This window comes from Gorilla gorilla, chromosome 14 (assembly GCF_029281585.2).
Source record: "Gorilla gorilla gorilla isolate KB3781 chromosome 14, NHGRI_mGorGor1-v2.1_pri, whole genome shotgun sequence".
Taxonomy (NCBI): domain Eukaryota; kingdom Metazoa; phylum Chordata; class Mammalia; order Primates; family Hominidae; genus Gorilla; species Gorilla gorilla.
Window position 1 is genome coordinate 106,173,515 of NC_073238.2, and position 17,099 is coordinate 106,190,613.

At 34.2% G+C, this 17,099-nt stretch overlaps 1 protein-coding gene across 1 annotated transcript in view; it reads left to right on the plus strand.

The window, feature by feature from the left end:
* Positions 1 to 17,099, plus strand: part of GPC5 (glypican 5) — a 1,465,923-nt gene that overhangs the window by 48,886 nt on the left and 1,399,938 nt on the right. Inside the window, exon 2 of the mRNA XM_019039972.4 lies at positions 1,262 to 1,423. Within this exon, the coding sequence (XP_018895517.3) occupies positions 1,262 to 1,423 (162 nt within the window). The remainder of the gene's footprint in view (positions 1 to 1,261; positions 1,424 to 17,099) is intronic.

The window sequence follows — 17,099 nt, forward strand, 5'->3', positions numbered from 1 at the left end:
GACTTAAACTACAGCCAAAATTGTTAGAGATTTTGGTGTCCCATGTTGATAGGAAGCTCAGAGTGGTTTCATATATTTTCATCTGACCCAGAACCAACTTTTGGAAATTTGAGACCTGAGGCCAACTCTGTGTGAAAAAGTAGGAAGGGCTTGAAAGGTGGTTGTTATGTGCATGCGTCTTGTGTGTATGTCTGTGTGCATGCACCTATTTTGCTGATCTAAAATTAGTTGATGAAGAACTAATGTGGAACCTGTGAAACTCACAGAGATTAAGGGCCACAGTTCTTCTTGTTATTCTAAAGTAAGGAAATAACCATATTAGGCCATTATGTAAATAAAATTGTCCTGAGCTTTACATATAATCTAGTAGCCTTGGAATGCCCTGGGGCTCACATCAACTCTCTCCATCAGGGTTTCCTCTTTGGGCACTAACTCTTTGTGCTCCACATCTTTCCTCTCTGTCCTCTAGCATATCTGCTGTGCATAAAGGTGCTTGTCCTGGGTCCCTACAAGGATGAAAGTTTAGTGATACTAGCAAAGGTTTTTTTTGTAACCATAACTCTTACATTTCATATATTAATAACTTTATATTTCATGCAATATACATCTTCACAGGATTCTTCTAAACATGATTGTACAACTAAAAAGTGCTTTTAAAGGAGGGAATTGTCTCTTGCCAGCTATATAGTGAGTGGAATCTTGGATGCTGAGCTTGGGCCCATGGGGGCCTTGATCTCCCAGCATGTCATTATTGCAGAGATAGCCTACTTCACAAGCAGCACGAGCCTGATGGCAGCTGAGAAATCAGGTCAAGTTTTTTGACCTTTATGTGATGTTCAAAATTCAGTTTCATTTCCCCATGAAAAGCAATTCTTTTAGTCCACATAATTATCTATAACATATTTATTTCAAACAATTTTGGCTGAATTGATAAAATAAGCAAAAAACCCACAAAAACAAAACCTTTTTCTTGATTGAGCTCTGTACTTCATAGTAGTTAATTTGCTTTCTATTGAGTGGAGATACTTAATATTTGACCAAGAAGTTAATGTAATATTTGAGCAAAGAGTTAATGGTTTAGAATATTTTGTTTATGATTGTGTTAATGAGCTATAGATAAACTTTCTTATAGCAAGTACTCTAGCAAATCCATTCCTCACATAGTCCTTTGTGTGCAGGACTGGTCATAACGCCTGATATATAATATGTAATACTTGTTAAACGAACAGGTAATCATTCTGAAAAATGTTGTGTGTTCCAGGACCTGATCTTCAGGTTTGCATATCCAAAAAGCCTACATGTTGCACCAGGAAGATGGAGGAGAGATATCAGATTGCGGCTCGCCAGGATATGCAGCAGTTTCTTCAAACGTCCAGCTCTACATTAAAGTTTCTAATATCTCGAAATGCGGCTACTTTTCAAGGTAAGTGGATCTTGAATTCTGCAACTAAGGACTGGCCGTGTTATGTAATTTGCCTAAGATAGTTACGTTGGCAAACTTGGCTGGGTTTATTTCCTTGTATTTACATAATATTCTGGTATAAAATGAGGTTTTAACTTTTTCTAACCTTCAAAACTTGTTTCTGAGGTCATTGTGGGCGTATATACTGAGTTGGATTGGGGAAACTGAGTTGGACTGTTACGTTAGTGAAATGATCGTTGGAAATATATACTGCTATAGGGTTCCTCCAGGTCTGCCAACATTCTGACTCATAGCTGTACTTTAATATGAACAGACATAATTATTAGATTTCATGGAAAAGTTCTATAACATAAAATCTCATTGCTTTTTACTGGGTAATTATAGATTTATCTATTAAAAATTCTTTTTGGATGTCTCATAATTTTATTTTATATAAAATTTTACTTTAAATTCTGAGATACATGTGCAAAACATGCAGGTTTGTTTCATAGGTATACATGTGCCATGGTGGTTTGCTGCACCCATCAGCCCGTCATCTAGGTTTTGAGCCCTGCATGCATTAGGTATTTGTCCTAATGCTCTCCCTCCCCTTGCGTCCCCACCCCCCAACAGGCCCCTGTTATTTGAAGAAATACTCTTTAAATTTCCTTGCTATAATCTCATATGGTTTTCATAAGAACACCAGTGGAATATATCAAAGTGCAAGCAAGTCTGATAAATAGTAAAACAGGAAATGTTAATTGGATGTTTAAGGGTCAGTTAAGACCAGAACTCAACCTTAATTCAAGCAATATGTTCAGATATAAAATTAATGGATTATAAAATTACAAGGCACACTGAAAAATACATGATCTTTTTCTTATTTTGGTCATCTCTTCTATAAAATTCCTTATTACTACAATAAAATAGCTTAATTTATTTTTCTTCTTATAAAGCATTAGCTATTCTGTATATGACTAGAATGAAAATATCTAGATTATACAGCTTTTCAAATTATTACCTTTGTTCAATGCAGAATATAACTTCTGTTAGTATTCCTTTTAAATAAGTACATTAATGTCAATCTATTTGAATAATTTGCTTTGTGTACATATATAAGTAAATCACAGAGCTCTTTAATTTTTAAAATGATAATTATTAAATAAAATAAATGCAATAAATCAGAATAAAATTTAAGTTAAAGTGTAGTTCATGATGAATTAATGCTTTTTTGTAGAAAGCGTGAAATGTCAGATTTTAAGGTTTTATAAATTTAGCTGCTTTTTTAGATGCCTTACAAAACAACTTTATTTCTATTGTAGGATTTATTCATGTGAAATTGTTGGAGGAAAATTTACTGATATACGTTTTAAACCAAGATTTGTGATTTAGCTGAGTTAGAAGCTGTTAACCATCTGCAGAAAATTATATTTTCTTCCAATGAAAAGGATAGTAGGTACAATATGAAATACACATTTTGGAGGCCACGCAGTGAATATATCAGTCTGAGCAGAATGGAGTTTGTGATAGGTGGTCATATGCTTAAAAAGGTGAACTGGATTCATATTGAATCTTGGATATGTGATCAAGATAGAGCACATTACGTTCAAAGGGTTAGGAAACCTGGAATATTTAGACTTTTAAGATGGCTTGAGGCTGGTGAAAAGTTTTGGTGATACTGCTAAAAGCTTAGTGATAACCATCTCAGTAGTAGAAATATATGTTAAGGAGATCGTCTCTATTGAAGTGTCAGCTAATTTTATGTAAACCTTTGTTTTCTGTTTACTAAATTATATCTGCTTTATTCATTAGGTTGAGTTTTGCTATTTAAAAATTAATTATAAAAAGTATAGAGACATTCTTAAATATGATTTTTTAATAATAAATTATAATTTCTTCCTTAGTAGATGTCAAGTTTTATTTAAGAAGCGCAAGGGAAGACAAATTTAAAAGAAATTTGCCTAAAGGCTAACTTTTCTGGAACCAAATTCCCTTATAAGAATACCCACTTTTATTGAATTGAATAAGTAGCTTTAGGCTTACTTCCATAAAAACAAGCTTAAATATATATGCCAAAAGCAGTACAAGAGGTCACTTTGCTGTACCATAAAGGAGCAGGCTACCTTATCATTAAGTAAAATGCCCTCCATCTAATTTCTGTGCAATTAAAATATCTGAAAACAATATAAAATCTTTATAAGAAGGAAGCAGCCAACACATTTTTTTCGGAAACGTCTACTTGAGAGAAATTTAATAGAGAAATCAATTAACTTCTCAAATGATGTTAAGTAGATTTGCTACATTTTGATTTTTTAGTTTTCAAATAGTTCATTTATATTTCCTAGTTCAACAATATTAATCTGTTTTCCGAGTTATATTGTAGGTTATAAAAGACATTGGACTGGGATGTAGTATGGTCTCTTTCCTCATGGACCTTATGGGACCCCACGGAAACATATTTTTTAGAGCAATCTTTTGAATACAGCCAGTGAGGATGATCACTTGGGTCTGGGGATTTAGCAGAGGGCACACTATTGTTAGATGAAGGCTGGGAGGTTAAAAATGCGTGAGGGAGAGAGGAAGCCATGCTGACAGCTGTTGTTAGAAGAGACCTAAGATTATCCTATGTGAAATTCACACTGGGCTCTGTAGTCCACTGCCTATGTATATTCCATTTAGGCTAGAATTAGCCTCTAGGACAGCTCTTCTGTTTGTTTGTTTGTTTGTTTTCCCCGAGGTGGAGTCTTGTTCTGTCACCCAGGCTAGAGTGCAGTGGCATGATCTCTGCTCACTGCAACCTCTGCCTCCCAGGTTGAAGTGATTCTCTTGCCTCAGCCTCCCCAGCAGCTGGGATTACAGATGCGTGCCACCACGCCCAGCTAATTTTTGTATTTTTAGTAGAGACGGGGTTTCACCATGTTGACCAGGCTGGTCTTGAACTCCTAACCTCATGATCTACCCACCTCGCCCTCCCAAAGTGCTGGGATTACAGGTGTGAGCCACCATGCCCGGCCCACATTTTCTTAAAATGAACAAAACAGACAAAAATCTGCTTTTATTTATTATTTATTTTCATTTTTTCTATTATTTTTAATTTTTGAGACAGGGTCTCACTCTGTTGCCCAGTCCAAAGTGCAATGGTGTGATCACATGGCTCACTGCAGCCTCAACTTCTCAGGCTAAAGTGTTTCTCCTACTACAGCCTCCCGAGTAGCTAGGACTACAGGCTCATGGCACCTTGCCTGGCTAATTTTTGATATTTTATAGAGATGGGGTTTTGCCCTGTTGCCCCATCTCGTCTCAAACTCCTGAGCTCAACTCATCCACCTACTTTGGTCTTCCGAAGTGCTGGGATTATAGGCATAAGCCACCATGCCTGGCCAAAAATCCGTTTTTAGAAGGACTCATGATTATGACCTGGGACTTCACTATATTCTAAGGGCAATCATCCATGAAGTATTTTACAGGGCAGAAAAAGAAAACTGCTATCCTTATGTCAGTTGCTGTTCATAAATAAGTAGTGCTGTTTGCAAGGAGGAATGTTGGCTTTGTCACACTGCAAACAATAACTGTTCTTCATTTTCAGGGGCTTAGTAATGTTCATGAATAAAGCAGAACAGCCCAGGATAATACAAGAGTTTGTTTCCCATTGGTGGTTTTGCTATAAGATTTTCTGCTTTAAAAATATTTTGGAAATATTTGTTATAAATATTTTGTTTATTTATACATGACAGTATGGTGTGATGCATGGAGAAATAGGGGAAATTGATGGAGAATCATCTTCTGTAAAAAAGCAACTCTTATCCAGGTTATATATTTTTCAATTTTTAAATCTCTGTTTAAATAAAATAATGAAATTTAGTTTTCTAATTTGTAACTATGCAAAAATTTCAACATGACTTTCAAAAAATAAAAAATAATATTTTAGAGGACACTTGGAAGCTTGTGTTTTGTTTTAATATTTGGAAGATAAGGTTAAAATGTTATATCTTTCCTTAGAAATGAACCTTTTCTTACTTCTTTCAACTTCATTATGCTCATATATTTCTAAAATATATGGTAGATACTAAGTCTTTATTCTGGAAAATTTCCAGTTATATATATAACTGGAAATGCATTATTCTAAAAAAATGTTATTGCTAGAATCTGACTATAACTGACATTTAGAACAAAAATTATTTAACTTTTTTTTGATTTCATCTCTTGGCTAATTATATTTTGATTCCTTGATTATATGTTTTTGAAAGATTGGCAAGCCTGTCCTCTGGGGTTGAAATGTTAGATTCAGGAATTTATTAAAAAATGATTGCTATTTTTAATGAAATGTAGGAATATGCTTGAAATTAAATATATTTAAAAAGCAGGTGAATTGAGAATATGAATATAACTTACGGATTTTTATCCTTTATGCTAACAGATGCTGGTTACTGTAAAGTGTATAGCTATCGTATAGCTGCTACTGTAAAACTAAAGTATATATGTATATATATAGCAAAAGACACAGGATATAGTTAATATTCAAATATATTAATGAATATGAGGACAAATAGATTTATATAAATGTTACAATATCAAGCATAGAGTACATTAATCTTATTTAAGTCACTTCAGCTATACTTTACAGAAATGGACTATATTTAAAATTTTTCCTAGGAAGAATAAAGGCGTATTGCTATTTTTAACATTAAGAATTACTTGATCAAGGTTAAGAGAACAGGCAGCCTAGGCTGGTAGTGTTGGGGAGACTTGTTTCTATGTCTAGCACTGAGAGCAGATATACAGCAAATGTAAGTAAATTAACTATATGAATAAAGGAATGAATGAATGAATGGTACTTAGCAAGAAAATGGTTCAGAAATAAAAAGAGAGATTCCTTTCCTCTCTCCTCCCTCCGTCCTTCTTCTTCCTTTCTTTTATTCCTCTGTTGATGCATTTAATATATCTTTTGAGCACCTACTGGGTGTCAGCATCATTAGGTACTTAGATTGTACACAGTGTCAAAATGTTAAATCCATTATACTTTTACTGGATCATTCAGACTCCTAATATGCCGACATATTTATTAGTTTATTAATTTCTAAACTATAAAGGGGCACATGATAGTGTTTATGTCAGTGGCATTCTGAATGGGATTGCATTCTTTTCCTTGTTCAGTTTTAGGCAGTGCATGGTTCAGTGTGTTGTCTAATACGGCAGCTGTCAGTGCAATTGGTCTTTATTCAACTGTCCTTTATCTCTGCAATGTTAAAAATTGTTTCTTTTGAATCGGCGTCAACAGGCTTATATTAATTATGAGAAACCAAGCAATTTTCCTGTTCTAGACAAAAGTTGCAAGAGCTTAAATTACTTTTCAGCTGGAAATAAACTTGCTTCATATGAAATAATATCAATAGTAGAAAAATATTAACTATAGATCTAAGATCAGGATTACTTTTCCAAGTTTCTTTTTTAAACTCTAAGAAGTAAACTTTTAGCTGTTTTAATTCTGACAGATGATAGTTATGATAATATCACCTATGGCTATGGTAATCTCATCTTGCAAGCACAGTAATTTGCTTATAGCTGGTGAAACAGTTCTTGATTTTATATTAAACACACTTTCAGTTAAATCTTTTCAATGTAAGAACTGTTCATCTATTGGCTAGATGAATTGACATTTAATCAGATATTTATCATTTTGCTATTTGTTTTTAATTTTTGAAACTCAGAGCAGATACTCAGCAAATATAATTAAATGAACTGCATGAATAAATGAATGATACTTGGCAAGAAGACTTGTGAAATAAAACAAGAGATTCTCTCTCTCCTTCCCTCCCTTCTTCCCTAACAGTAGCTAGTATCTGTTAGCATAAAGGAAGAAAATACATAAATTATATTTATATTCTCATTCTAAATTCACCTGCTTTTTAAAATAAGATATTCAATTTCTCAAACCCCTGGGCTCAAACTCTGTTGCTCAAATAATCCTCCAACCTCAGCCTCCTGAGCTGGGACTACAGCCATGCTTATATTCTTTTAATCTTATGCAGAGGGAATCATTGAAATGACTCTTGAACGCTACTTATGTGTTGAGTAAAGGACAGGACATTTGGGAGATTACAACTAGTTATGTTTTTGAGATTAATCTGTGTGTCTATCTATCCATCCCTTTTATCCATTTAATTTGATTTATAAAATTCATTTTTATAAATATGTGACATTTATTCATTCTTCTGTTGATGGATATTTTAATAATTTGTAACCTACTTTTGCACTTAAAATGTTGCAGTGAACATTCTTGATCATATCTCTGTGAGTGCTTGTTTCTCCACGGTTCACACATAGAAGCACAATTGTGGTTTATAGGCTATGCACTTGTTTACTTTACTAGATATTTACTAAAATTGCTCTTCTAAGTAGCAAAACCAATTGAAACTCACTCTAGTGGTTTGTGTGCATTGTCGTATTTTCACATTTTTCCTAACACTTAAGTATTGTCAGAATTTTAAAAGTTTTACTGAACTGATAATGATGTTGTATCTTGTTTTCTAAATGTGTGGTCCTCTCTGATTATTAGGGTGTCTGCATATCACTTCACATGCAATTCTTTATTTTGTATTTTATTTATTTTCCCTTATGAATAAATCATACCAACATGTGTACACACTTAGAGGATGTATACCATGTTGTATTTTGTATGTATTTAAAATTTCTGTCCTAGGTACAGATATCACATTGGATTTCTACATCTTAAAGTTTTAACTAAAGTAATTGGAATTTCTTTTTATGTGCTATAGAAATCCAAGCTCCCCATGAAGTTTCTGCACATCCCAAGGCTTGCAGTCACATAGTCACTCCTACCTCTGCTCCCTTGCTTTTAAAAAATTTGCTGTTGTCTGCCTCTTTCCTGTCATATTAGCTGTATATGATTTTTTCTCAATTTCCAGTTCCCAAAACACACACACATTATATACATGCAACCCACTCATGATGTATGTGTAAAATAACTTTTATGAAATGATGATTATAGAGGAAGACAAAGTCTAAAGACCACATACTTTCAATAATTTCAAATTGAATGTTGATTTCTATTTTTGCAAGTCTTTTTCAGCCCTCCAACATCAATCCATGAAGCCACCATTCTCAGATCATTCTCTCTGGCCCAGAGATCTCCCATTCTTGTGTGATACTCTCCTCTCCTCCCCAGATAGTGAGATAATGTATCTTCCAGTCCCTTACATTTATTATATAAGCAGAGAAATATTAAATACCCACCGCAGGGCTCTGAGGATGAATGTAAACTGAATGCTTTTTGATCAGCCTGTTGTCTGTTAGATATTTTGGGAGTAAAAATTTTTCCAAACCAAACATACAAAATATGGTGATCCTGTATAAGGTATAGACAAAGTGTATAATCTTTTTTTTTTAGTATTAGTTAAATTGAGTTCATTTTATATTTCCAAATGTTAACTTTTTTTTTTTTGCAAAATGTTAACTTTTGCAATCCATGGAAAGAAATAAACAATTATTAGCTTCTTTTAAAAGAGAACCAATGTATCTTAGAAATGTTTGCTTTTAAAAGCAATAATAATCTGCAAAGTTAATTTTTTTAAGATCCAAAATATATTGTATTTAAATGATTTTTTATTTCTTATACTAAATATTTTAGGAAAAAATAAAATCAGCTTAATTAAAATAGCATTTTTCTAATTAATGTGTGGAAATATATATCAAGAGAAAATTGTAATGTAAGCATTGTGTGGTATGACACTCATTTTGTAATTCAATATTTATGAATTCTTTAAAAAAATTTTTACCCCGTGGAACAAGCTTAAGAATTATATTTATAATGATATATAAAACTTGCATGCTGTAAAAAGTAAAATTCACGTGGGTGTTTTGTTTTGTTTTCTGGTTTAGCCCTGTGCACTTAGTATATGAATATGGGATTTTTTTTTTTTGCCAATGGCATCAACTAACATATTTTGCAAACACGTGTCATGAAATTATTATTTCTATGCAGTAAAATGTTTTAATATTGAAAGTAGGGTATTTCCCTATTTATAAGAGGCTGGTGGAAAGACAAAGACTGAGGGAGCATTTGAATACATTTAAGTCTATTTTATGTGAAGAACAAAGTTACAGTAAAATCGAGTAATAATTTTATCACAAATTATTACTATCCTATTACTATTATAAATTCTATTAACAAATTTTGTTGAAATGTATCTTGATGTATTACATTACTTGCCAGCTTTTTTGATAGGGCTTTTTTCATAGCTGTTTTTGTATCAAAATATTTAGTTTTTGGAAGCATGACTTACCCTGTTAAATATCCAATGTAACTAATTAGTTTAAAAAATAACATTTTCAGTATTTTGAGGTCTTATGGTTTGTTTTTTCAAGACCCTACAAAATTTTATCTATGATGGTTAGTGACCACATTAATTAGTTTTACAGGAAAGATAAAATAATGATACTATAAAAAATATCTAAGACGTTATTTTAAAACTCAATAATGTATCTATTTTTACCTTTTACTTTATCATGAGATGTTAATTTGTATTTATCATGGTTATTATGTGGCATATAGCACATGACAGCATCTTGTTCTTCCTTCTGCCTGTTGTCAGAACACTCAATTTTTGGGGTGACCACACTCAATAGCCATGTGCATAGGGACAATGCACCCTGCCGCAGCACAGGGGATGACATGAAATGGAAGTGCGTATGTAGTTTGAAATAGTTTTTGTGGGAAATAGAAAAGGTAATTAACCAAAAACCAGGTAGAAGGTTAACATTGGAGACATGTAATTAATAGTAAAACTTGTATCTATGATGGTGTGACTGCTTTCGTTTTCATCCTTTCCTAGTGCCTAGGGAGAAAGTACAAGTAGAGGAGCACTGACACGTGGTTGAGCAGGTACAGTGGAAGGCTGAAGGTGGTAGGAGGTCCATTCATCCATCCAACAATCATGGGGCAGCCTGAATGTGCCAGCACTGTTTAAAGTGCTTGGGTGCATGGGTGAATGAAACAAAGATCCCTGTCTTGATAGTTCCCATTTCAGCCAGGAAAGATAGAAAATAAACAAACATAATAACAGATACAAGTTAGGATGTATTAAATGTTTAGAAAAAATATATAGAGCAGAGTGAGGGGGATGGAAATACTAGAGGGCTGCAATTTTAAATTGGATAATCAGGGAAAAAGTGGCATTTCAGCAAAAATTTGAAGAGAGTGAAGGAGTTAGTCATGTGGATATCTGGGAGAAACACATTCCAGGACCAGGAAATAGCTGTAAAGTAGAGGTGAGCCTCAGTTGTCAGAGGAATAGCAGCAAGGAGGCAGCATGTGTGGAGCATACGGAGGGTGATCGGAAAGGATATCACCGAGGCCAGGTCTTCTGGGGCCTGTTAGGCATTTATTCTGAAACAGGAGTTTTTATGATAGGTGTGATTTGATTGTAAAATAATCACTCTGTCTTCCCACAGCCAACATTATATTGAATGGGGAAAACTTGAAAACATTCCCCGCCAAGAGCTGGAACAAGACAAGGATGCCCACTTTCACCACTTCTATTCAATGTAGATATACAAATGGTGAACAAACATGAAAAAATGCTCAACATCACGAATTATCGGGGAAATGCAAATCAAAACCACAGTGTAATACCACTTTACTCCTGCAAAAATGGCGATAATTAAAAAATAAAAAAAAAAGATGTTGGCATGGATGCGGTGAAAAGGGGGCACTTTTACACTACTGGTGGGAATGTAAACTACCTTGATTACATTGATCCAGCAATCCCACTACTGGATATCTATCCAGAGGAAAAGAAGTCATTATATGAAAAAGACACTTGCACACATGTGTTTATAGCAGCACAATTTGCAATTGCAAAAATATGGAAGCAGCCCAAATGTCCATCAATCAATGAGAGGGTAAAGAAAATGTGGTGTATATGCATATATATACCATGGAATATGACTCATCTATAAAAAGGTACAAAATAATGGCATTTGCAACAACCTAGATGGAATTGGAGACCATTTTTCTAAGTAAAGTAACTCAGGAATTGAAAACCAAACATCGTATGTTCTCACTGATAAGTGGGAGCTAAGCTATGAGGATGCAAAGACATAAAAATGATACGATGGACTTTGGGGACTCGTGAGGAAGGGTGGGAGGGGGGTGAGGGATAAAAGACTACACTGGGTACAGTGCACACTGCTTGGGTGATGGGTGCACCAAAATTTCAGAAGTCACCGCTAAAGAACTTATCCATGTAACCAAACTCCTCCACCTGTACCCCAAAAACCTATTGAAATTAAAAAAAAGAAAAGAAGGTTGCAGTGAGCCATGATTGCACCACTATACTTCAGCTTGGGAGACAGAGCAAGACCCTGTCTTAAAAAATAATAAAATGAAATAAAAAATAAAATAAGCACTCTACCTAGTTGTCTAATCTATCATAGCCTACAGAAAAGAGGCATCATGGTGACTTGGGTGTTTGCAGTGGAGGTGGCAGGATGTGGTCAGCTTCTATATCTCTTATGATCCTTAGTGGGCCCTGGACATAGTAAGAAAAGAATTGAAGCCCAGGGGGTCCTGATAATGGTAAAATATATCAGGGTTGCATCAGTGATGTAGGTGCCTGGAGGGTAGTGGATTAAAGAAGCCCAGGCTGTAGGAGGGGCTTCCACATGGACTTGAGTCTCCAAGTGTGTTGGTAGAGTTGGAGTGAGACAAACTGTGACCTGTTTCTCCAGAGTTCTCAAAGAAAGGAGGAAATTGGTGGTGTGACAGAGACATCCAGTGGAGGCTAAGCTTATACAGGGTAGAAGAGTAATTAATGGTCTTGGAAGAGCCAGGAGATTTCCAGTGTCCCTCTAACTGTCTGGCTCTGTAAAGTGATAGACATATTTCTGTAATAAAATATATCTAGATATGAAAATACAATTGATTTTGATATAATTCACAATTCTACACAACAAAACATATTGCCAATATTTAGCATAATTTAAGAGTAAAGGGCATTCAAGAAATAATGCAAATAAATAAATCAACTTGAGTTAAATTTATAACAAACTTTGAAGGGGGAATATGTATAATGCGATAACATTGTATAAAGTTATATGATGAAAATCATGAGTTTGTATATGAGAAATTTGTTTTCACTTTATAAAATATACAACATGCTTATGTAAAAATTGAAAATAGAATTATTTGTTAGTCAATAACCCAGTTAGCAAGTAAAGTTCTATGGTGAACTTAAGACTCTTGGGACTCAATTTTGAAGTCTTAGTGGTAATTCTCATAATAGGAACACATTTGCTCTTCTTATATGAATCAAATTCTTTTAACCAAACAATATTAATAGTTATCAATCATTTAAATAATATCTCTTTATTGTCTTTTTTTTTTGGTGGGGGGACAGAGTCTTACTTGTTGCCCAGCCTGGAGTACAGTGGCGTGGTCTTAGCTCACTGCAACCTTCACTTCCTGGGTTCAAGCAATTCTCATGCCTCAGCCTCCTGAGTAGCTGGGATTATAGGTGTATGCCACCACACCCGGCTAATTTATTTTTGTGTTTTTAGTAGAGACAGGGTTTCACCATGTTGGCTAGGCTGGTCTCGAACTCCTGGCCTCAAGTGATCCACCCACCTCAGCCTCCCAAAGTACTGGGATTACAGGCATGAGCCACAATGCTGGGCTGATATATTTTTATTATATTATTTCTTATCTAATTAGAAATATTTGCAGTTTGTGTAAGTGACATTACTGTCAAATTTAAAATTATAAAATGGCATAATAACTTATTGTAAACTATGAAACATAGTTTATTAAAAATGTAGAAGTGTTCTTAATATTTCAGCTTTTTTTTTCTATAGGCTTGGGGGAATATCAGATTAAGATGAAAATATTACTCCATCATCCATAATATTGATTTGGTAAAAGGATAAGATAAAATGAAAAATAAGATACCTTTCTTTCCTCAGACAAATAGAGGACTTAAATTTTACAACCATTTCTCAATGTAGCTGTTCATGCTGGGAAATTACCCATGCATATCTTTATGCTTTTATCATAAAATATATGTAGCAATAAATGTGGTATAGATGCTATAGCTTTTATGCAGAAGGCAAAGGGCTTGAAATGGCATCTCAAGACCCAGAGAGTGAGAACAGTAAATAAAGGGTAATTGTTGGATAGCTGTGCTGAGCTCATTTTTTTCCAGGGTAATGCTGCCTATGGGCTAACTTTTGTATAAACAAAGATAATTGAACTTTTGCACCTTAAAGGATATTGTTTTCTTGTACTCTTTATTTGACTTCATTCCCTCAGGGCATAGACTTAACTTGAATATTAACTTAGGAAACATATTCAATATTATTTTCCTTAAGTAGAAATAAATTGAAGATGCTTTGTAGTAGAACAAACATTGGTCTTTGGTGTGGGAAACTGATTTTGTGATAGGATAAGGAATATGCCTAAGGATTTAAGAACAAGGGTCTAGAGTTAAAGGGTCTGGGTTTGGATCTGGTCTCAAGACTTGCCATCTGGGCCTCAGTTTTCCTTGCTTGTATAATGGGATAACAATAGTAACTTCTTCTAGCTGGACCTCAATATCCTTGCTTGTAGAATGGAACGATAATAGTACCTTCTTCTAGGCTACAATTAATGAGGATTAATTGAGGTAGTCCCTGTAAAGTACTTAGTTTGGTGCCTCGTACATAATGAGCACTCAGCATATATTAGCTATTATTTATTTATTTATGGAGGATATTTTTTCCTCAATATTTGATAGGCAGTAAAACATTTCATGGCAGAAGTTGTCTGATAGCTTTTCTTTAAGCGTGTTATGGCAAATGGTATGAAGCCAATTGTCACATTATAAGAAGTGCTGCAGGGCCCAGGCAGAAGAAGGGTGTTGGTGGTCCAAACTCCTAGATCCCTTCTTGGATTACTGTGCCTGATGGGGTTGCCAAGAGTCGCATTGTGAGTGCTTAGGATTATGGGCAAAAATACCCTCTAAATTTGCAAAGACCAGCCATTGAGAACAATTATTTGATGAACAGTAATAATTGGTGCATTTTTAAAGCAGACTTTTCTGCTGCCCACTGGCAATAAAGTGAAATTTCAGATTGTATTAAGTGGTATTAAATTGCTATGTTTTGACTCTCACTGTAATGGAAACCAACGTGAATACTAAAATGTAAGGTTTAACTAACAGACTCATGCAGAGGTACAGAGTCCATGGGAAATTATTCAATGACTGGCTTAACAAATGCTGTGGTCTTATTAGTGTCCTTCTCCAAATGAGAATGTATAGAAGAGGCTTTAAATTTTTGACGTCACTTATTCATTCTGATTACATTCGGGGGTGTTTGTAGTTTATGTTGGTATATGTCTTCCTAAAGCTAAGCTTTTTGATTATGCTTTGTGAGTTATTAGATAGTATCATTAACTTCAAATTAGTCCTTTTCAAAATAGCACAGAATAGATACATGCATAGCCCTCAGAATAATGTGAGAGGTTTTGTGCATGATAGAATACGGCATAAAATTTAAGATGTCACTGAATTACTGTGAAGGGCAATTTTTATTTTGGTTTAAATGTTGCTAGTCATAGTTTCATAAAATTATCTATTGGATATCTACATTTCCTACCCGCTGAAAATGTGAAATATCATTGCATATCTGTAAGGCATTGTAGAGGGTTTCCTCTTTACATAAGGAAAGCTAGTGTAGAAGCAGGTGGGCCCTTAAAGTCTCTGGAAAGTATAATTTGGGAATCCTCTTCTCAAATCATACTTAGGATGGTGGGTCAAAAGTGTCCATTGGTTCAAGAAGGAATGATAAATGCTGTGTTCACATTCTGATTTCTGATGTGCTTACATACTAGCTATAGTCCCAGGGCAATGCTTTAGGATGATCTAGGCCAACTGCTTTATTTTTATTATAAACCTTCAAAGTAGACTTAAATTATCTATGTATCTGGCAACTTCTACTCAATATATTTAGTATATTTTAATGAAATTATATATTTTGAATGCAGATTATATTTAAGAATATATTTAACGATTGGTACCACTGTTCTAGAAAGGAATTTGACAGCACTAGGTTAAATATGTATTTTCTACTGGTTATATACAGTCACCTTTGATATCTGGCAGTGGGGGGATTTGTTCCAGGACCCCCTTGAATACCCAAATCCACAGAAGCTCAGGCCCCTCATATAAAATGGCATAGTATTTGCATATAACCTACTCAAATCCTCCCGTTTACTTTAAATCATCTCTAGATTACTTAAAATACTTAATGCAACACCTCTACATCACTTCGTTTGCATGGTTTCAACATAGTATTTGGTGTGTGGCAAATTCAAGTTTTGCTTTCTGGAGCTTTGTGGAATTCTTTTTTTCTGAATATTTTCAGTACATGGTTGGTCGAATCCATGGGTGCACAACCCATAGATACAAAAAGCCAACTGTATATTGGAAAATTTTCAAGGAGACTATAAAGAGACACGTCCAAGCATGTTAATTGTAGTGTTTGTTCAAGTCAAGCTTTTTCTAAAATTTATGTGGAAAGGCAGAGGACCTAGAATAGCTGAAACAATTTTGAAAAAGAAGTGGGAAGAATCACTTTACCTAATAATAAGGCTATACAGCTATAGTAATTAAACATGTGGTATTGACGAAGGGATAGACACGTAGAACAGATTAGAGAACCCACAACAGGCCTACACAAATATGCCTGATTTTGACATAGGTACAAAGGCTATTCAATGGAGAAAGAATATCCTTTTCAACAAACTGTGTTGAGAAATTGAATATTCATAGGGGAAACCTAAACTTTGTACATTATACAAAAATGAACCCAAAATAGATCATATAGTTTATGTAAAACTATGAAACTTTTAGAAAAGAAAATTGAAGAATCTTAGGGACCTAGATCTATAAGAACAGTTCTTAGATTAGACAACAAGAACACACATGTTTCATAAAAGGGAAAATTGGGCCTTGTGAAAATTACAAACCATGTTCAGAGAAAGGTTAAGAGAATGAAAACACTGTAAGCAAATAATTGCAAACTGCATATGTGATGAAGTACTTGTATCTAGAATATATTAAAAATTCAACAGTTAAACCCAGTTTAAGTAGAAAATGAACAAAATATATGAATAGACATTTTACAGAAGGGGTATGCAGATGACAACTAAGTACATGAAAAGATATGCAACATCTAGCTTTCCTGGAAATATAATTCAAAGCTATAATGAGATATCACTACACCCTATCAAGTATGGTGAAAATGAAAATAGTAATAACACCAATTGTTGACAAGGATGTAGAGAAACTGGATCACTGAGGCACTGTTCATGGTAATATAAAATGACACAGTCTGGAAAACAGTTGGCAGTTTCTATTAAAATTAAACCTGCACTTATTGTATTGTCCAATAAATGCACGCTTGGACATTTATTCAGAGAAATGAAGTATTATGTTCATGCATAGAACTATACACGAATGTTCATAGCAGCTTTATTTGTAGTAGCCCCAAACAGGAAATTAATGTGCTTCAACAGGTGAATGGATAAACAAATTGTGTTATGTCCATATCGTGGAATATGACTCAGCAATAAAAAGGAATGAACTATTGATACATGCAAACAATTGGATGGACTTTAATGGAATTATGCTGATTAAAAATA